The sequence below is a fragment of the Podarcis melisellensis genome, assembly GCF_964234715.1.
Source record: "Podarcis melisellensis genome assembly, chromosome: 3".
NCBI lineage: Eukaryota > Metazoa > Chordata > Lepidosauria > Squamata > Lacertidae > Podarcis > Podarcis melisellensis.
The window spans coordinates 34,231,330-34,258,991 of record NC_138530.1 but is presented as its reverse complement, the minus strand read 5'-3'; the positions used below and the strand labels follow the sequence as shown (position 1 = coordinate 34,258,991).

General features: G+C 44.5%; 1 protein-coding gene and 1 long non-coding RNA gene across 2 annotated transcripts in view; one reads left to right on the top strand and one right to left on the bottom strand.

Annotated features, from left to right (window-relative positions):
- Positions 1-1,239, bottom strand: part of LOC309366082 — a 36,538-nt gene extending 35,299 nt beyond the window's left edge. Inside the window, exon 1 of the long non-coding RNA XR_014166480.1 lies at positions 1,174-1,239. This is a non-coding gene — a long non-coding RNA (uncharacterized lncRNA). The remainder of the gene's footprint in view (positions 1-1,173) is intronic.
- Positions 66-27,662, top strand: FOSL2 (FOS like 2, AP-1 transcription factor subunit). The gene is made up of 4 exons (XM_081904340.1): positions 66-1,097; positions 12,956-13,210; positions 18,629-18,736; positions 19,894-27,662. The coding sequence occupies exons 1-4, from the start codon at positions 999-1,001 to the stop codon at positions 20,401-20,403; spliced, it is 972 nt and encodes a 323-aa protein (XP_081760466.1). The 5' UTR covers positions 66-998; the 3' UTR covers positions 20,404-27,662.

The following is a 27,662-nucleotide window of genomic DNA, read 5'->3' as shown; positions in this document are numbered from 1 at the left end:
GGAGCCGCCCGGGCTGGGTTTGGCTCGGCGGGGCTGAAAGGACAGCGCGCTCTGGTCCTGTTCTCCCTCCTCCGCCAAGTGGGAGGCTCCGCGGGGCGGGGCCAGGAGCCTGCGAGTTTGACGTTTGCGAATCCACATGGTACAGCTCTTCAGAGGCAGGGAGATGGAATAATAAGACTGTGGATTTGAACTAATGCCATTGCACTGACTCATTCAGGGAGAGTAAAGGAGCTCCGAGAACAAGGATACTAGAAAGAGAGAGAGAGGACAGGGAGGGGGGGAAGGAGGGGGAAAGAAAGATCGTTTTTATGGCCGAGTAGGGCAGCATCAAGGGTTAAGGGATCAATAATTCGGGGGAGTATTTTTAAGCAGCAACAACTAACGATCAGGAGCCTCCGATCCCGGGCTGAGTCATCCATCCAGTCCAGTTGGAGCAGGAAGCTGGCACTTTTCTGTAGGGCTTAATTATACAGGAGGTTTAGATGCTCCTGATTTAAAAACTACAGGGCGACCGCGGCTTTGAAAGCAGTAGGGAGATCTCCACAGGAAGTTGGAAGGAAGGCAAGCGAGATACATCAAGCTTTCTCTTCTGTAGAAATAAAAGTCGCATTTGGAAAACTATTTTTTTAATAAGTATATTGTTTTGATTCTCGCGTGAGAGGCAATGATTTGCCTCTAGAGCGCGTGCATTTTTCCCCCTTCTGCACTGTATGCGGAGGTGTTTTTTTGGATTTATTTTTTAATTCCCACAGTTGCTGTCGCAAGAAACAAAAAACCAGGAAAGGACTTATTTTTCATTGCTTAAAATAGAGAAAAGGGAGGGGGGGAGCAACACCCTGCCAGATCCACTTGAGTGCATTTGGAAAATCCTAAGGCAGTAAATAAAAGATCGGAAGCGAACAAGACAGGGAGGGACTGAGGAACAAAACAAACAAACAGCGTGCACAGGTTTTTGGTTTTTTTTTTAAGATTTCAAAGTTTATTTCTCACCTCGGACAATGTACCAGGATTTCCCAGGGAACTTTGATACCTCCTCCCGGGGCAGCAGCGGTTCTCCAGGCCACCCGGAAACTTACAACAGCATCACAGCTCAACAGGTAGGGGCGAGGGGGGAGTGGTCCCTCTCTATGCTTTTCCCTCTTAAATCTCGAAATGCCTCTGACGGCATTTTACCTGGAAGAGGAGTTCAGGTAATCTCAGCAGGTTTCCTTTCGCTCTGCGTATAGGGAGATCGTAGGTCCAGGTCCCCTGTTGTTCTCCCCCCGTGTCCTTTTCCCCCTTTCCGACGAACGAGCGCCTCCGCCGCCGCCACCTCCCCGGCTCCTGGCTCCTTAACCAAACAGCAAAGTTCACTAACCACACCCCAGTCCACCTCCTGCGAGCGCGCTCCGACCTCTCCCTCAGTCGCAGATCAGGGCGAAGAAGGAGAGGCGGCGGCGCGTCGCCTTTGGCCTCCAGTCCAACAGCCGCCGAGACACCTTAAAAGGAGGCGGAAGCGGCTGCTTGGCGGCGGCGGCGCTGCTGCTGTTGCGAGAGTTTGGGCGGGCGAGCGCAAAGCCGCGCCGGAGCTGGAAGTTTCGAGCTCGCCAGGGCGCCGGAGGCAGCCTGGGCTGCGACGCGGGGCCGCCGAGGCGGCGATCGGGGCTACAAGTAAGCGCGGGGCTTTCTCTCGGGGGAACAGATCGGAGCTGCTTCTGCAAGCCGGGGATGCCTTTGCTGGAACTGTGCGCTTGGAAGGAAGGAAGACCCCGGCGCGCACGCGCGACCATTGCGGGACTGAATTGGGGACCGGTCCATACGTGCGGGGGAAACGGGGATGGGAGTGGGAGGACGGAACCCACAGCCGCTCTTAAGATCCCGGTGAGGGTCTTCACTCTACCCTCTGGGTGTGCCTCTCCTTGGCCCAAAGGGGAGATGGCCTTTTGCCTAGTGGCAGTTCGGGGTAACGTGCAGAGGTATCTGCCCGGGGTGTGTTTCCGAGCATGTCGGGGGGTGAGGAGTCGGAGTGCCCCAGACGCGCGCCTCTTCGCCAGCAGTGCTCTACGTGCGCACTGGCAGGAGAGCAGCGGGGTGGGGTGGCCGCAATGTTTGTCTCAGTAGGAAATTGGGGGGGGGGGGAATACACGCGCACAAAGGGGGAACCGTGAGTAGTTGCCGGAAGTGTGGGCCCGACGTATGCAGGATGCAATCCTAGACCCCTTTACCTGGGAGGACACTCCATTGAAGTCAATGGGGCTGACTTGGGCTTTGCTGTACGTTGTTAATGTGGACTGAAACTCCTGGTGGAGTGGAAACAGTCTAAAAAGGGACGTGTCGGTCTCAACATCGGTTGTGGCAGGCGTGGAAGAAAATCACATTGTCTGGGCATGCTGGGGAAATAACTCAGACACCCACCAACCCAAAAATAAAAAAAGTTATGCTGCAATCCTCAAAACAACCTTCCTTTTTACATTGCTGGAAAGCTTGAAGAAGTGATCAGCTTGTGAACAGCAGTTTCGTCCTAGTTTAAATTGACTTTGTTGGGTTTTACTTCTGCCCCAAGACCTCAAGGAAATGTAGCCGCACAATTCTCTTTGTAACGACCTTTTCAAAGGTGGTGGGTTTGGATTCCAGGAAGCCTTGTGTGGGGATATTTATCTGTAGCTTACCCATTGGTTGATGTGATTCAGATCCAGTGGGCTTGGGAAAATAGAAAAGCTTTTGGCTATAGGGGGGTCCTGATCACTTCTTGAATATCACCTGAACACATGGAGTGCCTTGCCCATGACAGCTGAATGAACTAAGTGGTTTGTAATGGATTTTTGAGGGGGTTTCAGAAGTGAGAACCCCAGTGGAGAAGGGGTACGCCTTAGTAATAGCTCTTTCTTTGGCTTTGGTTATACAAGCAGGATGCTGGGATTATGTAAAGTGAGAGAAAGAGTGGCACATCCAATAACTTTCTGGGTGGATTTGTTTTTAACCTGTTGCTCTTTCACTTCCTCCAGTTCCTTATCTCCTTATTCGCAACACACACACATGTGTAGAGATGGCAAATGGAACATGAAAGGAATCTCTCCAATGTTCCTTGGTCACAGGCCCAGATTTACATATTTATATGCATTCGTGAGAGACAAATGTATTGGCAAGCCAGCTGTTTGGACCCCACACCCTGAAATGGGGTTTAAATCATATTTTGCAGGCTTGGTGGCAGATCAAGGGCATTAAATTAAGAGACATCTTCCGAAGATTGGGCTGCTTGAGAAATGCAAAGAAACAGGTCTAGCCACCAAGCCGGATTTAAATCCATTTTGATTCAGTCGAGTGGGTTTGTGAATTAAGCTACAGTGATTTTGAAAGACCCTCTGTAGAAAACAAGAAAACAAATCTGTGTATTTTTCATTTTAGATCCCTTTCCTGGGAAAGGGTCTAGAAAGATGTGGAAAATTGGTTTCTTTCCAAGTGCTGAAGTTGGGATAGGCTATACGAATTAGATATATTTGTCTAAATCTGCTTTTATTTACTCATTTCTGTTTGCAAAATGAGGGACAGTTTTTAATCATTTAAGCTGATTTCCCAGAAGACATTGAAAAATGTGTGGGGCAGCAACCAGGATCTTTGAGGAAGATTCTGTAGGTCCATACCAAAAGGAACATTGTATTATCCCCCACTCCCCCATGGCTCCTCAGTTCCTTCAGAAAGATTTGACCCTTCTCCCCCTTTCACAAATAAGTATTCAGTTTTCTGAGATGAGTAAATGAAACACTAAGCATGTTTTTCACATTGACTAAAAGCATACAGTTCTACTTTATTCTCATTGTGATTTCTTTCTCCCTCTCTTTTAATAGTAGCAAGTTTTTAAAAAGCAGTATCTCTGGAGGCAAATATGTTTTTCCTGGACTCTGCCAGTGTCCTAAGCTGGCAAGGCTGCTGAAATACTTTTTTCCTCTGTTTTTGAGGTCCTCTTCTTTCTTTCTCTCTCTCTCTCTCCACCCTCCCAATAATCTTCAGGCTTAAACATGTCAGCATGTTAAAACAAACAAACAAATCATTTCAGGATTATGAAGAGGCATCAAGATTCTAGAGTAGAAAATACATAAACTACAGAAATCAGTAGACCTTCATCTAAGAAACAAGTTAAGTACAAGGATGCAGTAGCTTGATGGATAACTTGAGTCCAGTTGAGTTTTCATTCAAATAATACTTTACACACAAATTGGATGGATTTCTGGATTACAACTGTGATAACACAGCTGCATAGATTACTGGAAATCAGGTTGTATAATACTGCTGTATTAGCAAAGGCCAATTAGTTGTTTCATTGTAAGTACAGCTCTATGTTTTCTACAGTCTCAAGTATAAAAGTGGCCTTTATGACCGTGGTAAGTTTGCTGAAATAACTACACTTCCATTGGATTTGAAACTACCATATTAGAAACATATTCTAAATGGTGAAACTGCTATACAAGGGTTAGAAGACTGTCCTTGACTGAGCACAACTTAACTATTGGTTAGTTTTGAGCACGCCACAATTAAAAGGATTGTATTTGCAGTGAATAATAAAATGTTATGCCATGTACCCAGTAAATTGTGCTGTGTTGTCCAGAAATTGTGACTGCCATTAGTTTACAGCTGCCATGTAAAACCAGTGGAAACTGTCAGGTAATTCTACTTTATAGAGACACAATCATTTACTGTTTGGAAGTAAAACAACAACAACAGCCCCACCCTTATTTTCTCTCTCCAGCTTTTGTTCTAGTTTGAATTTCCTTTTCCTTGTCTCAAATTAAATGCCATTTCATGAGCTGTGCCAAACTACAATTAATTCAGTGCTATGCTGCTGTCGAAGTGCTGGAACCATCTCCTAATACATTCACAGTAGCCTTCTAATGTAGCCATTTCCATTCAATGTTTTTAATAGCGTCTGTTCGGGAAGGAGATGGAATGCATTTTCATGTTGGCTCCATCTTCAAGCAAGCTAGGGAGTGATATTGTTGCTTTGCTTTGGTATTCAGACATTCCTTTGCTGCCTGAATGGACCTCGCTGGTATTTATTGTGGAATGGTTTTTGACCTTCAGAATGCAAGTTCTTACAGGGTCCATGCAATTTGGCTACATTTTTGGGATAGCTCTTTTGGTACAGCGTCTAGCCTGAAATGATGCTGGAACTTGAAGAATGAGAAATATTTCCTGTTGAAACTGAAATCTGTAAAATCAAGGGTCGTTGCGCTCTCTCTATTTCCCTGTGAGTGCCCCTCCCTCTTTTCTCTCGATCGGTATTTTCTTAGGTCTTTTCGAAGATGTCTTATGTGCCATCCTAGGCTAAACCTACAGCTTCTCTGAGAGGCGTTACACAATCTCATCAGTTACACAAACATACGATATTTCGTAACATGTTTACATTGGCTGGCCTTGCCTCTCTTCCCCCCAGAATGCCTTTCTTACAACTTCTGTAATGTGTGTGAAACCTACTGGCAAAGTGAGGCGTAAGGTTTTTTTTCACATCAGCTAGTTGTGGACCCTCTTTGTTTTTGGTTATGTGTGCTTTAAACTGTCCTATATAAAACTTTGCCAGTGGTGCCAGTCGGTGACATTCCGCACACATCAAAGGCCTTATTTATTTATTTACTTACGAGAAATGACTCTCTCGGTGTCCAGGTCGAAGCCAAAGACGCCTCTTGGGTGCCCTCTGTAGGCTGTTCCATGTAGACAGGTTTCCATGTAGACAGGTTTCCAGAGATGATACACAATGGAAAGAAATCATTTGCTCACTTACAGTAAATGTGGGGAATCTTCTTTGGGAAAATGGATAGAGCGAGTTTTCTTCTTAAGGCTTGTCTGTACTTTGCGGCCCAAATGATCGCTTTAACGAGACTGCCGATGAACGTGTGTTCATATTCTCAGTCCGCCACTTCCTAAGCTTAATATGCCAAGCTCTCCTTCAGTGTTTAGCTCCCTCTGTGAAGCTGCATGTTGTTGTATATTCTGCTCTTCAGAATTTACTGCATCTCTTGCCTCGCTTCTAAGATGAAGATGACACTGGTCAATTGCTTGACCAGTTCAGCTGGCTGTGTGCTTATGGTTTGTATGTGCACTTAGAATACAACTCACTCTTTGTCCCGGTATCCTTTCATGGCCGCCAAGCCTAAAATATTTGATCAGGCCATTCATCAGCTTCTTTTGGTTTTTATTCATGTGCTCCATTGTGTTTCCCCACCCATATTCTCTTAGCTGTGGCTGTAGGTGGTGCAGTAAAGAGCTGTTGCTCTTCAGTTCCCCTTCTGCCTCCGTCCTCACAACCACTCACACTGCCTACCTTCCTTCAGCTGCAGGGCCAGCAACCTTATGTGCTGCTTAATTTTAGCTTTAAATTTAATCATCATCAACATCAACAACATATGAGGGGTCTTTGAATTCAAGCTTGCCTGGAAGTCACACCCTCCGTGTCTGCTATTGTTTGAGAGAAGTCCTTAGTGAAGGAAGGTTGCTTGGCATGTGCTCCCAAGACATTCCTGCTTCCCTTGCTTTGCCCTCTTCCAGATTGAACTCTCCATAACAAGAAAGAAAGAAAGAAAAATAATAATGTCAGAGTAGATTTCTGCATGGTTTCTGTCAGTGATCACACTGTTCAGCATCTGGAAGATTTCTACACCTTCCCTGCAATTAAGAGCAAGGGAAATGTCATTTTCTAACCTAATAATAATGAATAATAAGAAGTATTAATTTATACCTCACTTTTCCCCTGATGGGAACTATTCTCTTCTTCGTTACAAAATAAAACGTGTGATTTAATCAGGGTGAGGGATGGGATCTCATACTGGGATTGATGAGATTACTTATCTTGTCTTGCAAGATTAAGGCAAGGGGAATCGGAAGGGGTTGGGCTATGTTAAGTTTTGTTGCTGGGGGTAGCTCAGTTGGTTAGAATGTGGTGCTGATAGTGCAGGTTCGATTCCCATATGAGACAGCTGCATATTCCTTCATTGCGGGGGGGGCTGATCCTCAGGGTCCCTTCCAACTCTCTGATTCCAACTTTTTCTAGCCACTGTGACAGTTCCTTGTAGAGCAAGAGCGAAGAACCTGTTGCGCTTCAGATGTTGATTGACTAAAACTCCCATGATTCCTTACAATTGGCCATGTTGCCTGGGGCTGATGGGAATTGGAGCCCAAGAACCATGTGGAGGGCCACAGGCTGTAGATTTGATACCATTATAATATTTTGCTACAAATTATTTATTTCTGTTTTGATATGGAAAACGATGGGTAACATGAGATCTATTTATGTGGGTTCGTTCTATTTCTGTTGGTGACAAAATGATCTTTTTAGTAAATAAATAAAGCTTTCTAAAAGAGAGGCGGTTGTGATGCAATGAGGAGAGTGGTTTGATTTTGAAGGCTCTGATTCATCCTGTGGTTAATAGGCTGGCCTTCAGATAACTAACCTCACAGTGTTGTCGTGATGGTAAATATGAGCATGATGAAGCATTCTGTGTGCCGAAAATGCTGCGGCAATTAATAACAAAATTTGTGAAACGAGGAACCATAAGAGTTTATCACTCCACGTAGATAGCCCTTATTTCCACACACTGCATTCTTGTAGACATTATTTGCCTTGGGTACTAGGGCTCCTTGGTGACCTTCATTTCTGCAGTCTTGGATCAGACCACTTTAGATTGTTTGTACTCCTCTGAGTGAAAAATATTTTGGAGATTGGCTGCTCGAGGTTTGATCAAGTTTAATGCATAAGGTGTTAATTTAACGTGTTATCCATGCATCGAGGCAGCTTTACATATGGCATTTTTCCTACAGAGGTACAGGAGAAAACAGGAACATCCAAGAATACTGTCATAAAGATTGCATACATTTTTTTTTAATCACCGTGATTGTATGTGAAGGATTTATGTGCCGTAAAACAGATAAATGCACAGGTGTAAGCTCTCTTCCTCCTACAGCCTTGTAGGTAAAATGTCATTTATGTTAAAGGTAAAAGTAGATGAAGCAGACTGTCGTACAATAAGCAGTCTTGAAAAAGGTCCCACCATGAAGGAGTGGGTAGAAGATAGCTCAGGATCTACTTCTAGATCTCTTGAGTGACTTGCAGAAGATCCGCATGGGGTTGTGACACTTAATTGTTTAAACTATAGCAGCAACAAATATGCTATCTCTTCACTAAATAGGCTACTGAAATTAAGACAAGATGTGATTTTGTAACTCAACTGTTCTGATATTGAAAACATATACCTAGGCTCAGAATGTGCTCAGAGGCACCCTCTTCTTTAATTATAATGAAATGTCTTTTTGCACTTTGCTCCGGTTAATAGATCTTGGCGTTTTAGTAAGAAACAAAGCTGGTCCAACAAGCCTAAGTCTGCCATTCCCTTCCATAAGGCAGTCATGGTTGGGGAAGTCTACTCTTACTAGTAGAGCTATGGTTGTAAGTGGCTGGTATATGCATAGTAGACCTATAAGCAATCACTGCAACTTGTACTTCTGCCTTTCTGTTGAGCTGGTCTTCAATCCAGTGGTGCATGGTACCCATTGGGACTGGTGGGTTGGAAAGCGGGGAGGCCAACAGTGAGTGGAGTCAGAGCCCATAACTGACAGAGCCAACTCCATTTTAGTATTGTCATCTTTCTCCACCCTGTTGGGTTCTACAAAGGTGACAATGAGACTGAGGAGGAGGCCCAGAAAGCTGGCAGCCAGGGCCCATGCCCTGGAGTGGTTGTAAGTAAGAAATCAGACAGGTAGGGTTTGGCTTGAGGGTAGATTGAGGTTGGTGGGGCAATGCTCCATTTCCCGTAGTAAACCAGCCTCCGCCACTTCCAACTTCTAGTTGTTTGGGAGAGGTTTGTTTCTGGCTCCTGATCTAGGTGACTTGGAGGTCATTGTAATTTATTATGACCTGTCAAATATGGACTCCTCTAATTAGTCACTAGATAATAGGAAGGATATTGCCAGAGAGGGAACATTGCTCCAGTGTGGATTGTTCAACCCGTTACTCATCTTAAAGCATGCATGTGAGGGGTAGCTTGAGATGCCAACTAAGCACATGGAAAAACTTTCTGGCAGGAAGAACTGTGTGACAGTGGAATGGTGTCCCTCAGGAGGTGGTGGACTCTCCTTCCTTGGAGGTTTTTAAGCAGAGGTTAGATGGCCATCTGTCATGGATGCTTTAGCCGAGTTTCCTGCATTGCAGGGGGTTGGACTAGATGGCCCTTGGGTCCCTTCCAACTCTACGATTCTTCACCTCAGTCACAATGGTGAGAAACTTGCATCCTCCCCAAAATCTGGCAGGATAAGTCTCTTTGGCAAAGACATCATGGTATGGCACTGAACAGTCTGTCGGCATTTACCTGTTAAAGAGGTTCAGCTGGAAGATAATGAGCAATTTGTAAAATATCTTTAACAGGTTTCCCTCCCAATTTATTTTCAGGAAGGATGAGTCTGACACAAAAACTGAGAACAAAGTGCTAGTTTTCTCACGGACACTGCCATGCTGTGGCCAATAAATTTGAGTTCACTGGGCTTCCCATCAACCACATAGGTTCCACATATCAATAATTTCTATTGTTGTCTCTCAACATAGCATGCATATACTGTTGGAAGTACGGAAATCTGAGTACAAAAACATTCATTTTACTTCAGTGTGCTCGCCATCTTTTTCTCAAAGAGTCTTTGAGTATATATTCTTTGCAATAATCAGAAAAACAACTTCCATGTTCAGTGGCTATGTGCTTTTGCTGAATGTGGTGGGGAACAAAACAGCATGCGGATTGTTCCCCCTTGTGCCTTGCTTGTGAACTATTTTCCCAGGGATATCTTACTGCCTTCAAGGGGCAGGTGAGAGCTGTGGTCCTGATGGACCTTGGGTCTGATCCTGCAAGGCAAGTCCTCATAATTAGTTTTTGTGGTGGTGGTTTCTCTCCTTGATGTTCTTACACTGCCCAAAGTGTGGACTTTGGTTCAAAAGGTTCTTAGTTAATGGATCTAAAATCCCAAGTGGTCAGGACATGATAGGCCTGTAAAACTAATCCAACATTTTGTATGTTTCTTGAATGGCTCCCTTGTTAGACAAAAACATTCCTTCTCTTAGATTTTCCCCTCCAGGGCCTGCCCATTGTTTTGTTGCTTCCATTCCTCCAGAGTTTTGGTGCCAGTAAACTATCCAGATGGATTTACCTCAGTCAGGAAACAAGGTGTACAAGGCTTCTTTTTTATATATTTTATTTTGCAGGAGATCATTACCTAGTGCCTTTTTTAAAGCTTCTGTTTTGTTTTGTCTAGACAGAGCAAAGAGCTGCAGGGAATTTTTCTGATCTGAATCCCAAAACACATTTTATAAGGTATTATTAAAATATAGGCACGTAAATCTGCTGCAGCTGGAGGCATCTTTATATTCTACTCTCTTTTTTTATTATTTTAAAAAGAAACACTCCTTCCATGTGATCCCAGAATGGGCGTGTTGTACCAGCAGAAGGCACAGCTGTTTCTCAGCTCAAAACCCATGGTCATGTTGGTGAAACAAGCACCAGAAAACAGTCCCCACCTTTGTATTTTAAAAGAGATTTATTTATTTGCCACGCCTCACCAACAGGTTCATAAGGCAGCTTGCAACATAGAAGTGAAAAAAACCCCAACAATTAACCATTCAGACCACAACAAATAAATAATAGGCAGCAGCAATCAGATAAAAATCTGATAAACAGCAAAGTAATGTCATACTGAAAGCGGTGTGTCTCTCTTAAGTTCTTTGTGAAAGGTATTTAAAGTGGTAGGCATGCCGCTGACTACAGTACAGTATATGCTGTTATTGCTGACTTTGCTAGGCACATGAAGGGATTTGTGTATCTACACTTTGCATGCAAAAAAGAGGACTATTTCATGGTTGGCTGTCTCATTGCCTTCCAAGCAGCTGTGGCCATAGGTTTCTTGTGATGGGTCAGGGCGGGATAGTCCTTATCTCAGGCCAATGTCTCTTCCGAGGCTAGTGTAGTTCTGCAGCATCATGAGCCAACTCCTCATTTTGTCTTGCTGCATTGCATCCTGGGAATGGAAGAAAATTGATTGGGCTGTAGCCAGGCTGCCTGCTGAGAATTTGTGAGGGAGTGAATGGAAGATGCCCAAACAAGAATCTTGCCCATTTGTCTTGCCCAACCTGTGTGGGTTTATTTCCTGATTATTTTCCCCTCCTTTACTTTCTTCACATTTTATTGAATGTGGTGGTAGGCTGCGGTGGAACGCAACTGAGTAGGGTGGGGATTAAGATTTTTGAATATTCCTCCATGTTAAAAGCCAGAAACAAATTAGTATTATTTATTCAATTTATGAGTTGCTGGACCTGAAAGAAAAGCTCCAAGTGACGTTAGAAATGTTGCAAAGGGCTACACTGGTGAGAAAAGAAACACTTAATCTGGGTATAAGTCCCACTGAACTCTGTGTGACGCTTCCAAGTACACATGTACATGATTACACTGTTAGTGGATTAGTTTGGTAAATGACTCAAAATGGATATGTATGCCATGTCCCCAAGACACTTTGACTGCCTGATGCTCAGTGCCATCTCATTTTCAGGTTGAAATGTATTTCCTACAAATTGTCAGGTGGTTGATGTAATTTTTAAAACTCATAATCCCTAGTGGAATGAAGGAACCAACCAACTAAACAAACAAACAAACAAACAAACAAACAAACAAAAACAAACGCATGTCTTGTATCTTAGCTCTTGGAATAACCTTTCAATTTTTCAACTTGTAAAATGGGGGTCAAAAGTGTGAATAACTTTCTGTGTCTAGTCTTCTGTGCTATGCAAATTGCCCTGCAAGTGATGATCCAGCTTGTTTGGCCCTGCATGCCGAAGGTTCTAGGTTCAATCCTTTGCATCTCCAAGTTAGAACTGGGGGTGTCCTCTGCCTCAAACCCTGGGGAGTCAGAGTGGACAATGTGGAACTAGATCAGGGGTCCTCAAACTTTTTCAGCAGGGGGCCAGTCCACTGTCCCCCAAACCTTGTGGGGGCTGGACTATATTTTTGTTTTGGGGGGGAATGAATGAGGGATGATGAGTGGCGCGTGAAAGGGCTCTGGAGAGGGGCTGGCACCAACAAAGCCTAGCCCCTTTCCTCCTAGGCAGGGCAAGGAGAAGCCAGGAGGAGAGAGGGAGGAGGTGCCACCGTCGTGGGAGGGAGAGAGAGGAAAAGAACGCATGGCAATCCACGCGGCGATTCCCGGACCGTCCCCTGGCCAGATTTAGAGGGCAATTGGGCCTGATCCGGTCCGCAGGCCTTAGTTTGCCAACCCATGAACTAGATGGACCAATGCTCTGCCTTTTGAATATAGCAGCTTTCTACGTAAAGTGAAATAGCGTTGTTTTGCCACAACTCTGGACTGTTCAGGTGGGGTGGAATTGTATGAACTGGCAGTAAATGTAAGGAGTTTGGGACAAGGGTGGGGAACCCGTGACCCTCCAAATGTTTTTGCACTTGCAATTTCTCTCAACTTAGTGGTCATGCTGAGTGGAGCTGATGGGAGTTGGGATACAGCAACGCCTGGAGGGCTATAGGTTTTCCACTCCTTCTCTAGAGTTTTAGTACAGCCCACAGGCAGGGCACATGCAGCATATATTAAGCTGCTGGGTTTAATCTTCCAGCGTCTTCAGTTAAAAATAACTTGCATAGCAGAACTGAGAGAGACCTTGGCTTGAGCACCTGCAGAGCAAGCTACTGCCCGTCAGAATAGACACCTTGCCCTCCAGATGTTGTTGCATTGCAGTTCACTGGGGCTCCTGGGAGTTGGAATCCCACAACATCTGGAGGAGACTCCCACCAGGTGTCCCAAGAACAGTCAGTGCTGCTGAGCTAGGTGTTCTCAAAGTCTTGCTTGGCAAAAGAACATCTCCTGCTTCTGTGCTGGTGTGCCACGCCTGCCACCTTGCTTAACATTCCACTAATTCTGGTTCTACTGATTTTCTTTCCCCGTCTTCTAGAAATTCCGGGTAGATATGCCAGGATCGAGCAACGCTTTTATTCCTACCCTGAACGCCATCACCACCAGCCAAGACTTGCAGTGGATGGTGCAGCCCACTGTCATCACCTCCATGCCAAGTGCCTACTCTCGCTCGCATCCCTACAGCCATGGCCTGCCAAATCTGTCCTCGGTTACCGGACACACAGCTCTTCAGAGACCGGGTGTCATTAAAACCATTGGGACCACGGTGGGCAGGAGGAGGAGAGATGAGCAGGTAGGTACACTGGTTGAAATGACACTGTGCAATCCGCTAGCTGCGTGTGCTTAGAAGTTCTCGGAGCTGAATGCAGAGCTTTCAAGGCAAATAACTTCATGTTCCAAGGGTTTTTGGTGACCCCATCTTTCACTTTGTGTCCTTGGCTAACTCGGAGAATGCTGCATCGGGCTGATACTTCTATTTAGGGAATTCCAAAAAACCATGGCAAGCAGCTGTCGTTACCATTAGAGCACATACTTGCATTATCCCCTGTCATTTCCAATGAAGGGCTGTTGGGAAAGGCCGGGAAGTATTGAGGACCTGTAAAAACTTGCCACCGGTCGGGACTTCCAAGTTAAATCATTGGGGTGACTTTGTCTTTTCCTTCGGCTTCCATTTGTATAAAGCCTTTGGTGGCATTTCCCCCAGTGTCTGTCCTTCTGGAATGGGTATATTCTGATAGTTATCATTGGATAGTCTCCATTGTTTTCTGTGTTTCGTACTTGATACTTCACTTTTGATTCCAGCCCTGACCTGTACACACAGTTTATCAGAGCACAAAATGTCTTTGGGAAGATGGGCAGTATTGTTGTGTTAATAATAAAGTTTCCTGACCAGAACGTATATTTGGAAACCTAAAGCCAAATTCTTGTTTGGCATACTTTAGTAGGGAAAGTTACTGGAGCAGAGCTAGTTTTTAAACATCTTTCTATTTTGCTGATCCTGGGGGTATATGACTGAACTGAAGAACCCAAAAGGAGGTGGGGTTGCAGGCTTCACGCCCACCCCCACGTGAGCGGGGGCTGGTTTCAGCCCCCGTGAGAACAGGGGAATCCCAGCCGCGTCTTTCCCCCCCAGCCAGCCAATCGGCTGGCTGGGGGGGGGGGGCGTGGCCTGCCCTATTTAGGGCCAGTACAAAGGGGGCTCAGCCTCTTTTTGCCAGCTAGCCACCATGTTTTCTCACCCTCCCTCTCTTTAGGTAGGCTTTAGGTAGGTCTCTGACTTTGCTATGGACGTCGGTCTGTCGCCGCAAGGGGCATGGTAGGAATTTTTCCCAATTGGCAATTTACAGGCATTTGGTTTTTCGCCTACCTCGTAGCAACTCGTCACAACTCCTTGGCATTGGCGGTTAGGCATTGGTAAGAAGGGGTTAAGAGGATGTGGGGGGGGGAGGAATGCCATCACCTCCCCCCAGTGAACGAAGGGTGGTCCGATAAAGGACTCCGGGGGGCGTGGCCCTGTCCAAAGCCTATGGAGGTGTGGGCCAAAGGCACGCCCCAGAGTGGTGAGGGGGGGGGAGCTCCTAGTTGACGTGCCTCAGCAGGAGACTCCCCCACTATGGTGTTAACCCTTCCCGTGTCTCCAGCAAATGGGCTGGAGCCGGATAGTCGATAGGACGAATGCTTAAGCCAATGCCTCTCATTCCTGAATTCAATAAAGTTGTGGCCTAATTCGCCCATTTAACCTTAAATTATGGTGTCTCGTGTCTTTATTTATCCTGGTGGGGGGCGGGAACTCGCCACACAAGCAGGATATTAGGGAAATGGGCCTCTCTCTTGCAATGGATCATGGTGTTCAGAGTGATTCTGGAGATAGCACATAGCCATCATGACTAGTGTACACTGATAGACTTATTCTCCTTGAATTTGTCTAATCCCCACTTTAAATCTGTCTGAGCTGCTGCCTGTCACCAGATCTTGGGGCAAAGCAAATTCCATAATACATATTTAAAACAATGCTTGTTTTTAAAGGAATCAAAGAAGAGGAGACAAGTCTGCTTCTCTCCACTTAGGCCCTTTTCTGCTCTCTCCAGTTTCATCCAGAACCCTTCTGTTTTGAGATCAGTTTCTTCTTTAAAGCACACGCCTATCAAGAGATGATAATAAGAGTCTTTTTTCTGTGGAAAACAGCTTCAGGGTTAGGTGAGATTAGCTACTGCTACCAGTTGAATGCTAAATCCACCACCATCAACATCATGAGTGCCTTTGTAGTAATCTCAGACAAGGATCTTGTCGGCTAAGCTCTTTTTGACTCCCTGTTTGTTTGGCTGCATTTGCATGAAAAAGGTATTTGCATGAGCCCAGGAGGTTTGCTTGCCTTCAGTGAAGGCAGATGTAAGCAAATGAGACCTTGTTATTGGAGTTGGGTAGCCTGCTCTGGGTTTTGTAGCCGCCTGAGTGGGATTTGTGGCTGCTTTGCCTGATTTTGGGGGATTACTCCATCAGTGTTGCGGCCCTTACCAGGGGAGTAGCACTGTTGGCCTTTTGCAGCAAAAGCGACAAGACAGTCTTGTGGAATCTTAAAAACTAAGGGCTGTATCCCCCTGCCCCCAAGCTGGTCTGGAGGGTCCCTCAAATCTCTGGAACAGATTTTTGAAGGTGCCTGGGGGACTGGAGAGAAGGGGAAGTTCTGTTGCACAAGGGGAAGGCTGTTGTGCAAGGGGAATGGCAGCACTGGGTACAACCCTCACAATTCTACAGCATATGTTTTCATGGAGTAGAGTCTTCTTTGGGTTGGTGCCTCTGGTGTCCGAGCTTACAGAGTCTCCAGGGCTACCATCATATTGATAAAATGCAACAGGTTAGGTCAGTTAATGGATCTCAGTTTTGTTTGCATTCATCCCCAATCATCAAAACATTTTATTCTGGAGTAGTCCTACTTGAAGCGTCCTTTGCCAAACTGTGTATTTGATGCATAGAATCTGAGGGGCTTGTCTGAGATCCCTGGTCATATATAGGCAAAGAAAGATCACCCTGATCCTATATATTTGCTTTAACCTTCCAGCTGTTGATCTTTAGCAGTGCACCCCGCCCCCATAAAAATCCCCATACCAGTTGAACTCAGTTCATTGCCCCCAAACACCAGTGTTTGCAACTCAAGGGTGGTTAATGAGGCTTTAGGGTGCTATCTATTGGGGAGTGTCCCCCTCGCCCCTTGTCAGATCCTTTGTGGGCAAAACAGTACAGGGACAAAGAAAAAACATTGGTCAGTTAACATTGCAGCTTTGCATAGGAGGCCTCCCAGCTCTGTAGCAAAGATGCTAGTTGAGCCTTTTATTGCACTGGAGTCAAGATTTTTGCTTCTAATCCTATGTTCACTTTTATAGAATGGATAGGTAGGATCAGGCCCTTGCTTTGCCATAAGAGCAGCTTTGTAGTTAGGAGTTTTGTCTCTTCCCCATAGGTGGCAAGCTGTAGTGGTGTTGTGATAGTTTTATTATAAAGTTTACTTACCTATTCATTGCATTTATACCCCGCCTTCCCTCCCAAGGAGCTCAAGGTGGTGTTCATAGTTTTCCTCCCCCATGTTTTATCCTCACAACAAACTTGCGAGGTAGGCTAGGCCGAGAGATTGTGATTACCACCCCAATGTCACCCAGTGAGCTTCAAGGCCGAGTGGGGATTTGAATTCCCCATCTCTTAGGTTCTAATCCAACACTCTAAGCACAACAGCTATCCAAGAGAACAATAAATGTTCCCTACCTTAATTGTATTCTGTTGTATTTCCTTTAAACCAGAAGAAATTAAGATGGCTTACAACTTAATAACTTGGTGCAACCTACTGAAACGCATTAAGCACCCATTAGAGTAAAAATTTAAAAAAATCTTGTGGGTTCACCTTACTCCATGTGCCCACTTGACTGCTTTGATCTGGTACTGGTGTCACACAGTCCTCATTCCACACTTGTAAAAAATCATTCTTTTTTGTGTGGTGGCACCTAAGCTTTGGAACTCCCTGCCTATGGACATCAGGCAGGCACCTTCTCTGTATTCTTCTTGGCACCTGCTTAAAACACTTTTTGTTTAGGCCAGCCTATCCAGACATTTGATGTTTATGTGTTTTAATCTCCCTTAGTTTACTGCTGATTCTAATGCTTTATTTAAATGCTTTTGATTACTTGTTTTTAACTTTTTTCGTTGATAATTTTAATGTTTCTTGTAAACCACTTGGAGCTTTTGTTACACTCGAGCAACAGTTTAAATAAATACATAAGCCATATCAAAGGAACAGTAAAGCATTATGAATTGTAATTGCTTTGGCCTCCACATGAGCTGCTGCCTCACAGCCGTATATGCACTCGGAGGCCATCTTTAATTCCTTTTTGACTTTCATCTCTCAAGGGCTGGGCTGATATGGAAAGCGTAATGTGTTAATGATGGAAAATCCCAAGCTATGCGACTGAAAAGTACTTCTTGATACCAAACAAAGCAGCCTATTTTTTGATTTGATACGGGCTTCTCCCAATTTGTCCTGCCCTTGAGGACCTTGGCGCCTGACCTTCAAGTTAACAACTGTTTTTCAAGAGGGAAGAGGCATATAGTTTGTTTCAAGAAACAGAAGCTTGCAACATCTTCCTATGCTTTTACCTCACAAACCACCCTCGTTGTGAAACAACTTTGGGAGAGAATCGGCCGTGTGTTTGGCCTTGATTGCAGATTCACTGTCGTCTTGCCCAATCTTCCTCTTAAGTTTCTTCACCCTTTGGCTCCTCCTCAATCACCACCACCTTGCTCGCTCTTCCTCTGTGGTTGACTTTCCCTTGAAGTTGTTAAGGGGTTTGCTTTTGTGACGAGTGCTCCTCCTGCCTTGGGGTTCAGAGGCTCAGGGCTGCCAGCTTCCTGAGTCAGTGTCTGGAACCGGGGTGGCTGTGGCATGGCGAGCGCAGCCCAGACTGGCTGATCCATCTCCCATGTCTGAGCCTTGGCTCTCCCTGCCTGAGGCTGGCACTATGACACAAGTGGTTCTTTCTAGAGAATTTTCTTTGTAATACAGTGGTATCTCGGGTTAAGTACTTAATTCGTTCTGGAGGTCTGTTCTTAACCTGAAACTGTTCTTAACCTGAAGCACCACTTTAGCTAATGGGGCCTCCTGCTGCCACCGTGCTGCCGGAGCACGATTTCTATTCTCATCCTGAAGCAAAGTTCTTAACCTGAGGTACTATTTCTGGGTTAGTGGAGTCTGTAACCTGAAGCATCTGTAACATGAAGCGTATGTAACCCGAGGTACCACTGTGCTGTACAGAAGCTGTTGCCTTTTCTTCTCTGTCTACCACAGGGTACATAGGTTTGTCTCCAGGGCCTGGGATAGTAAACCTAACACCCTTCAGGTGATGTTGCAGCAACATCAATGGTGAACTTGGTGATGTACAGATGTTGTTGGATTCCCTCTGACCCACTGAGTAGGGCTAATGGAAGTTGTGGAATCCAACCTCATATTTTGGGGTGGAGAGGGGTGGCACATGTTCCCCACTCCATATCTTTTAACTAAAACATGTGATATATGACTATGCCCAGAGAGTTCAAAGAACATGCTGTGGAGTACACCAGATGTGGCTCCTTTCTCATTGTGGTTGATCGTTTGGAAATGAGTTTTCTTCTTTTGCCACCTGTGATCTGATGGTGTTGTGTTTTTTTCTCTTTGCTTGTTTGACCACAGTTGTCGCCTGAGGAAGAAGAGAAGAGAAGGATCAGGAGAGAGAGGAACAAACTAGCAGCTGCTAAATGCCGTAACAGACGCCGAGAGCTGACTGAGAAACTTCAGGCAGTATGTATTCCCTCCTTAGAAGTCTCTTTTTTTGAGAATGCTCACTTTCGGCCATCTAGAATGGATCTGTTTAATAAAGTTTGCATAATATACTGACCCTCTTCTTCAGCAGGCTTATTTTCTTGTGGAATTTGGAGTGGCCTGACACAAGTTGATGTAGTGCAGGGACAACATAACACTTGTGGCACACATGTGCTCTCAGAGGTGTGCCTCCAGGGTCTTTCTCCCCTTCTCTCCCCGGTGAATTTAGGCTTGAAAGAAGTATTCTATTGTAGCCATTAAAATAGCTTGTGAGGTGTAGATGTGTGTGTGTGGTGCCCACAACCATTTCTCCAGTTTGCAAATGGACCCAAAAAGGTTGGTGATCCTTGATCTATGTGGCAGGTCTCCCAGTTTGTTTCCTGCTGGGTTTACACATGATGACACAGCAAGCATTGAAGTGGTACCATGTTCCTCTGAGCATCAAATTCTTCTACTGTTCTCTACCGTCCTCTGTTCTGGCCCTGTCAGCTTTTAGACAGCCAGGAGACGAGAGCTGTCTTCAGCATTCTTCACATGCAGAGCTGCTGGGATCAGAAATGCTGCAGTGGCTCCAGTTTGCAGCGGATTCAGGATGTAGCTGCATCCACATGTTGAGGGAAGTGTGAGAGGCAGCTAGCTCCTACCTTGTTCTGTAACCGATATGGTACCTATCCAAGCAGTGTGTTCATCAGTGTGGAAGACGTTCATTCACTGTTCCTGGTAGAGATCCACAGCAATGAATTACTAAGGTGCAATATTTAGGGATACTGAGCCTTCTATATTTTGATTGAACATACCACTTTGCTGCAGTGACTCACCCTCCCCCCAAAAATGTGAGGGTTAAGATACCTGAATATTGAAAACACCTGTTTCTTAAAAAGAAAGGGAGAGAGAAAGCATTAGTCAGCAGAGGTTTTTTGTGCCACATTCTGAGTTGCCCAAACTTAATTTTGTTTCCAAATGTATATCCTGTCCTTCAGTGGCTAGTCAGCATTCCTCAAACCAGTAACTTACAAATATTTATATTAAGCCCCATCTATCTACCTGTGCTCACCTTGTTGTATTTTTTCGTTTGGGCTCTGTACAAGCCGCTATTGTTGCTGCCGCTGATCACCTTGTTTCCCCTGGATCTGTAGGAAACTGAGGAGCTGGAGGAAGAGAAGTCTGTGTTGCAGAAGGAGATCGCCGAACTCGAGAAAGAGAAGGAGAAGCTGAGGTTCATGCTGATGGCTCACAGCCCCATGTGCAAGATCAGCCCTGAGGAATGCCGAACCCCGCCATCTCACAGCCTCCAGACCGTCCGGACTGGAGTGAGCAATGCCGTAGTGGTGAAGCAGGAGCCCGTCGAAGAAGAGATCCCCTCCTCATCCTCTGACCTCGAGAAAGGACAGAGATCAGTCATTAAACCTATCAGCATCGTAGGGGGCTTTTACGGGGAAGAGCCGCTCAACACTCCCATTGTGGTGACCTCGACACCCGCCATCACCCCCGGAGCATCCAGCTTGGTCTTCACCTATCCCAGCGTGCTGGACCAGGAGTCTCCTCTCTCCCCCTCGGAGTCTTGCTCCAAAGCTCACCGGAGGAGCAGCAGCAGCGGCGACCAGTCCTCGGATTCCTTGAACTCCCCGACTCTGCTGGCACTGTAACCCCTTTTCCCTTTTGCCCCCCACCCCACCCCACTCAGTTACTGTGGAGGGGGAAACCCCGCCTTTGAGATCAAAAGACCAGCACAATGACTTTTTCCCCACCAAGCACAAGGGCGGCAAAAGCAAGAAGAGGAAAATAGAAACTTCCTGGGACGGGAAGAACCAGAACAAACGTAAAGCCATATAGGAGTCGGGTGGGGAAGCAGAAGTCGCATTACTGGGACCCAAGTGCTTAGACTACATGGTGTGTGCGTGTGTAGAAGTGGGTGGGAGAGCCAAACTCCCCATCCAACATTTAGTGCGAACGGATGTGAGCTTCAGTAAATCGCTAGCCCGTTCGCCTGTCATTGCTGATGAATGGACTGGTGAAACCAGGTTCTCTTCTGTGCTAAGTAGTACATTCCAGTTAGTTTGATCTCATTTGGGCCTTCACCTTTTTACTTTCAGATGGATACCATGACATTTCGAAAACTCTAACAACAAAAAAAAAGGCTTGTGGCATTTGTCATTAAACCGCTGCTGATGTTAGGATCTGCCTACACGGGATTCTTGCTGTTGTTGGGTGAGGGGGTGGGCTTTTTGGAATAGATGGTGTAGAGCCGAGAGAGGAAAAAAATAACAGGTCCAAATGGTTCTTTAAAAAAAAACACACCACAACAACACTCCTAGCACCTTTGTTTTGGGGGAAGTGGGGTAGCATGGAAAGAAACAAATGTTGGATATTCTGTTGACAAAAAAAAAAGAGTCTTCCCCAAAGAGACTGGAGTAAGCAGATAAACACGTTATTTCTTGGTGCATTGCAAAAGATATGACTACCACATGCCTCCACATCAGTGGACCAGGATTGGTGCCAAGGGAACTGGGGAGATGCCAGAGTGAGTTTCCACTAAGCCTTTGTCTCTGGCATGGGTTGTTCTGTAGTTGGTGTTTTGTCAAATACGGTGGCTGGACCCTACGTTGCCTTTCCCCTTGGCTGCCAGCCACCTTGAGTGCGATGTCTCCTCCCCACCGGCACGCCTGACTCAGATGCTGGGCTGCTCTCAAACAAAAGCCATCGGCTCCCAGCTCTGTGAACCATTGCAGTGCAGCAGTGCTGCTGTTCTTCTCTTGTGGCTGGTCCAGGAAAGGGATTTACTGAGGGCAAAAGTGCAGGAAGCAAGCTGGGTGCTCCCTTGGATAATTCTTTTCTCTCGTGTGTGTGTGTGTGTGTGTGTGCTGCGCTTTGCTCATCAGTTCCTAGCCAAAGTTTGTGTGTGTTGCAATTTGATGACTTCAGGCCTTGTAGTTCCTTGGCTCCCTTTCTGGTCCTGGAGACATTAGCGGAGAATTTGTTTTTGTGCCTGAGTATGGTCCTCTGCTGCACTCTTGTCGCTGCACATTCAGGTGGATATGGCTGTTTGAAAACCTGTGCTCACTACTGAAATGGGCAGCGGGCTTTGCTTTTTCTCGCATCTTCTGTGGTGCCTAGACAAAATCCTATTGCACTTACAACAGCGCAGCTGCTTGGGTTTGCAGAGCTGAATTGGAGAGAGGCTTGCTGGGTTCTCCCCTTGTTAGGTTAAGGCTTTCTTTTGTATAGAGAACATCCCGTTTAGCCCAAGCTAACTAGGGTTCCTGTCATGAGCATATATATGTTTGCAGGTTTCCAATGTCATTTTTGTTTTCATTTGACCTCAGGATTTATTAGGCAAGATGGCAGGTGGATACATGGTTTCACTGTGCTCTTTGGAGACAGCTTTCTCACCTGGGGGAATCTCTTCAAGCCATGCTAACTCCATTGGTGAGCATCGCTGCCTTCCTTGAGACTCTGCCTTAACAGCTGGGGAATTTGCTTAAGTCTTTTGAGTGTTTCCAATGAAGTCAGTGACTCAATTCCCATTGACTGGTGGTTGTTTTTTTTAATTCATCTGGATATTAGCCATAGTGTTAGGTCAGCTGCTTACATGTCATTGTGAAAGGCCAGAGGTTCTCAAACTGTGCTTCACAGGCTGCTGGCAGCCCACAAGCTCCATTCATGTTGCCCACCGAAAACACTGACCAACAAGGATACATGACAGAACAGTGCTCAGAAAAACAGGCACATCCATCCAATTAGGAAATCAAGACTATGCTTTATTGAAATGCAAGGTATGCATTGCTTTGCTTTGTAGAACAAAAGAAGTTTATTAAGTAGTCTGGTGAGACCACTAGCAATTTTCAAGTCCATCCCCTCAAAAAGTTTGAGAACCACTGTCCTAGGCTATTTTCTGGCTAGTCAGAATACATCAAAGCCATACTTAATAACAGCTACAATGAGAAGAAGCCAAATTCTGTAACCTGAATCAAGCATGCACGTATTTGAGTATAATTTTGAAATTCGCATTATTTATATTGCCTGTGCTGGCCATGGGGAGGAGAAAAGAGCTATGCAAAGCGCTAAAAAAAACCTACCTCTGTCCACCGGCAGTTGCGCTTAGAGCCCTTCTGTCCTCTTAAAAGTTCACCAGGCATTACCTACATATTTTCAAGCTTCTCTTTGCAGAAAGGAAAGCCACAGTTTTGGGTTTTGGATGACAGCACAAACCGCATATCCATTTTGTGGATCCGGCCTTTAATACTAAGCTGCACTTCAATCGCACAGTCTCTTAAACTCAGAGTAAATGAGAGTCGTAGTAGTAACGCTTCATATTTAAAAGCAAAACTATACTGGAAAGGCATTTTGTTCAAGATATTAACATCCAGGCATTTTTCTCCTGACATTTCCCTTTTTAGGCAGTGCTACTGGAAGAGACTTAGGCTTGTATTCAGGGCAAATGCTATTCAGAGTAGACCTCTTGGAAATGAATGAACCTGGGCTAGCCATGTCCATTAACGACAGTGAGCCTACTCTGAGGACTAGTTGTTCCTGGTTCTAAGCATCATGTAAAAGAAAATATTCTAAGCATAACAGAGAGCAGAAAACTGCATCATCTGACTGTAGCATTTTTTAAAAAAATAGCACAATATACCTTTCACTAAAATCACTGATGTGTTCTCTGAAATACTGCTTGTCTCAGCAGGCGAAGAACATTTTTTTTTAAATCACATGTTGCTAGCCCATTTAACTGCGCTGGGTCAGATTGACCCAGGCTTCATGTCCGTCTTAGAAATCCTTGGAAAAGAAAAGGTTTGAATGCGACAGAGGCATCTTCTCTGCCAGGCTTGTAACTATTAGCAGAAAAGAAAGAGCATTCTCTGAAATTCCCCGTACTATCCAAGTGCACATGAAGGTGCCTTGGGCACCTTTGCAGGCTTATATGTGAGGCTGCCATTTGCTGGTTGGTTTGAGTGGTGCTGCTGCCGCAGCAGTTTGATAGCTAACTCTGGGCAAAGGGCACAAAGCCTGTTCACAGAAAACCTGGAGAGGACTAAAGAAAATTCAAGGGTTGGCAGGGCTTTTTGCTCCAGCTTGTTTTCTAAGTTGTAAAAAAATAGGAGAGGCAGGACTTAGGACTTGTTGGTTTTGTGGCAAGTCTGAAAGGTGGTAGGCAAGGTCTGTGGAAGAGTTCCATTTTTCAAAGTTTGCCTTGGGAAAGATCTGGGTTTATAGCTGGAAGCAATTAGAAAAGAGGTCTCTGAAATGCTTCCTGTTGTTGACCTCAGATCTGTCCTCAGGCAACTTTAGTGTGTGGCCGTGTACATGCCATATACATTTAGAGCGCATGACTCCTCCCCCTCCTCCAAAGACTCCTGGGAACTGTATTTTGTTAAGGGCATTGGAAATTGTAGCTCTTTGAGGCACAAAATACCATTGCCTGGCTTCTTTGGGGAGAAGTATGGTGCTTTAAATGTATGGTGTGTACCCAGCCTAAGTGTTGCTTGTCTTATACCTATGGGTTTATATATATATATTTATCACTTGAATAAGGTTCCCTGGTGAGCTGTGTCTCACCTTCACCCTTTCTGCTGGCCAGAAACATGTCTTGCCACCGTTCTCCTCCACAAAGGAACTTACTAGGGTAATTTTGTGGCAGATATTCCTGTGCATCTGAGTCTTACAGTTGATTCAGGCATGTTTTGCTGTGTGAATCCAGTTTTAGCTTCAGATTCTGCTTTTCATCTTTTCTTGTACATTTGTACATCTGAAGGGGTTATATCGCACTTATTTCCTAAAGCTGCCCAGATGAAACTCCAGTTTAATCCTTGCAAGGCATGAGCAGTGGCTTTTGGGCCTCTTGGACACTTCTCCTTGATTAATGCTTCCACTTCTTGGTCCTACAGGATGATAGAGACAGATCTGGGTTTTAGTCTTGGCATGTCAGCCCACAGATGACACCCTGGTGGGATTAATTTAGTCAGGAGCACTACAGAAGTACATCCAGATGGATGGCATCTCAACTATGTCTTGGCATAATGGATGACATCCCAGCTGTAGACATTATGAAGCCCCGTGTCCCAGTGATGGCTTTACTGTGGAAAAGGGACTAGAGATGTTTTGTAGGTGAAGCCTGGAATAGATAGCACTCTGATCTAGGAAACATTTCCCTCCTTGTTTTTTGCATGCATCTTGATTATTACGGATGTCTTTACTCGTTAATTTGCCATACTTTTGGGGAAACCTAGCACCTTTGTTCCAAAGGAAAATATATTTGTGTCCCAACACTAACTCTCTTTAAAATTCCTGCTTCCTATCCATTCCAGCTTCTAATGTTTGAACTTTTCATTTCCATTCTGTTTAGAGTGCAGTCCAGCAAGAATTATGGCTTTGGAGCTCTGTTCCATTTCAAAGTGTTTTGTCTTAGCCTGGGTGATGTAGATATAGGATGACCACAGTCTTTTAAGGGATTGTGTTCTTAAGTCAGCGATGTGCTTGTGATAGAACAGGACCTGGCGCCATCATGTTGGTGTCAATAGATTTCCTTCACCCCCTTTTTTAAAAAAATTAATTGATCTATTAAGTTCATTTGAACCTAGCAATGTGCTGCTTTTATATTCTGCTTGGCCTTAATCCTAAAAGTACTCATTGCTTTCACATTTATTTATTGGCAGGCAAACACTTTTTGTGTCTGCTCCAGCAAATCTGCCCACCATTTAATTTAACATCCCTCAAACGTGTGTTCCTGTTTTTTAATGCCAAAATGAAATTCTGCAACATTTTTTCAACACACACACACATACACACACTCCCAGAAGTATTTTCAGTCATTAGAGTGGGTCAAATATTTTAAGAGCGGGCACAAATGATCCCATGTTTGTTTTGTTATTTATATTTATATAAAAAAAATGTTTACATCTTTTTCTCTGCCTCAAATCTGTATTTTAAAAACAACTTTATCCCCCTTCCCTTGCTGACTTTTAAAAATGCTGTTTTGTTTTTTTTCTTTTATAAAGTAGTTGACTTGGACTTACAATCTTGGGTTTATGGATTTCCAATTCAGTTGTGTCATTTTCTGTTGAGTTGGCTCTGCCCTGCTTTGTGCTGTGTCTTCTAAAATTACATGCAGGATTTTTGTAATTTTCAAAAATGGTGGTGCCCAAGCATCTTACTTTCCAAGCTTGCTATAGCTTTCATTTGCAAGAATTCTTTCTTAAGTAAGCTATAGGTATCGAGTGGTGTGCATCAAAACACAGGCAAATTTTTGTTGCGTTTTTTAAGGGCAAAAGCTATAGTTCAGTGGGACTCTGGCCAAGCCTCTATCTGAAACTTGGAGAGTTGCTGCCACAACGATTGCAGAAATGAAGCCCTTAGGTTATTCCTAGGGCATGTTAGCTCACTGATTTGTGAACTAACAAATTTGGACTTTTCTCATTAAGTACAAATCCTGTTGAGGTGATCGTATATATGGTCACATAACTTAAGTAGCAACTCCAGTTGCCTGCTTTTTAAGGCACATCACTGCTTGCATACTCTGCTTACTCAATTGGGAAGAAAATCACGTCAACAGAAGGGAAAGCTGCAAGAAGATCAAACCGCATGTGTTCTGGGACCTTTGCAAAATCAAAAGGCAGAAGAATAGAAGAAACAAATGTGTTTGTGCCTCTCTGCAAGCGGGACGAGAGAAATGGGAACCACTAAATTGAGCAGGGTGGGAATCCTTTTTTTAAAAAAATTGTTTTGTATAAAGAAAACTTCTTTCTAAAGAAGCATAATCAATCCTCTGCAAATAGTAATAGGTGAGGCCAGACGAACTATTTCCAGGTACAAGAGATGAATCAAAACTTTTTTTCTGTCCTATGAAACGACTCTCCTCCCTTTCCCATTTCGTACAATTAAAAGGTTGGTCCACTTTCTTGTTTGTGGCTATTTGTTGTGGGGGGGGGGGATATGAAATTATGTGTAGAAAATAGACAACAGGTTTGTATTTGCTCAGTGAGCGGATAAAGTGTTGTGTCTGTGTATATATAGATTCTACTGTGTAGTCCACAAAGTAACATTGGTAAGAGAAGAGTGTATCTTTATTCACAAGGTAGTTTAATAGCGTAAAATGGAAGAATGCTTTAAGATTCCTGAAGATAAAAGGGCCTGGATCTCTCTCTGTTTACATGACTCTGATCCTAAATGCACTCCTGTTAGATGTTTGTATCTATACTGATGATAACACTGGTAGAGGAAACGGTTCTCAGTGATCTTATTTGTGCAAATTCACGGAGATCAGTAAATTTTTGGGTGTGCCATTATATTTCTCTTCCACACAGAAAAGTAAGTTTTTTCCCTCCTTTGCTTAATTCGTGGAGTGGAATTTAAAATTACTGAATTGGAGTCCCTTTTCTCTGATCTTTTGCATAGATCTTCCCATGGCAAAGAAGCTTGGCTGAACGGTCATCTTCTCGCACCTTTCCTTGCTATATACAGGCCTACAATATTTGCACTAAAAAAAAGATGTCAAAAATAATTATATGAAAGCTGGTTGGAAAAAGCTTGCTGCTACGAAAGAACGTATGAAAATAATGGCCATGCTTTTCAGTTTTAATGGAGTAGTACCATTTTGTAAAGTAAACAAAAAAAAATCAATCTAGAATGAAACGAATGAAGGTTTTATATATCTTGTCTTAAATATTACCGTTTTTACTTTTTCTCGCCCTTCCTTTCCCCCACCCCATCTTGATACCATTCCATGCCTGTCATTGCTCCTTTTCGTGATGATTGAATGTGTTCACTACCCCCAACCTGCAAGTTCAAACACTTGTAAATTACGCTTTCATGGCACTGCGGACACCTTTTTTGTATAGTGAGAGCTAACTGGAGTTCTTCTCTCTCTTTGGTTGAAGTCATTAAAAGATATCCTTTGAAGTCATTAAAA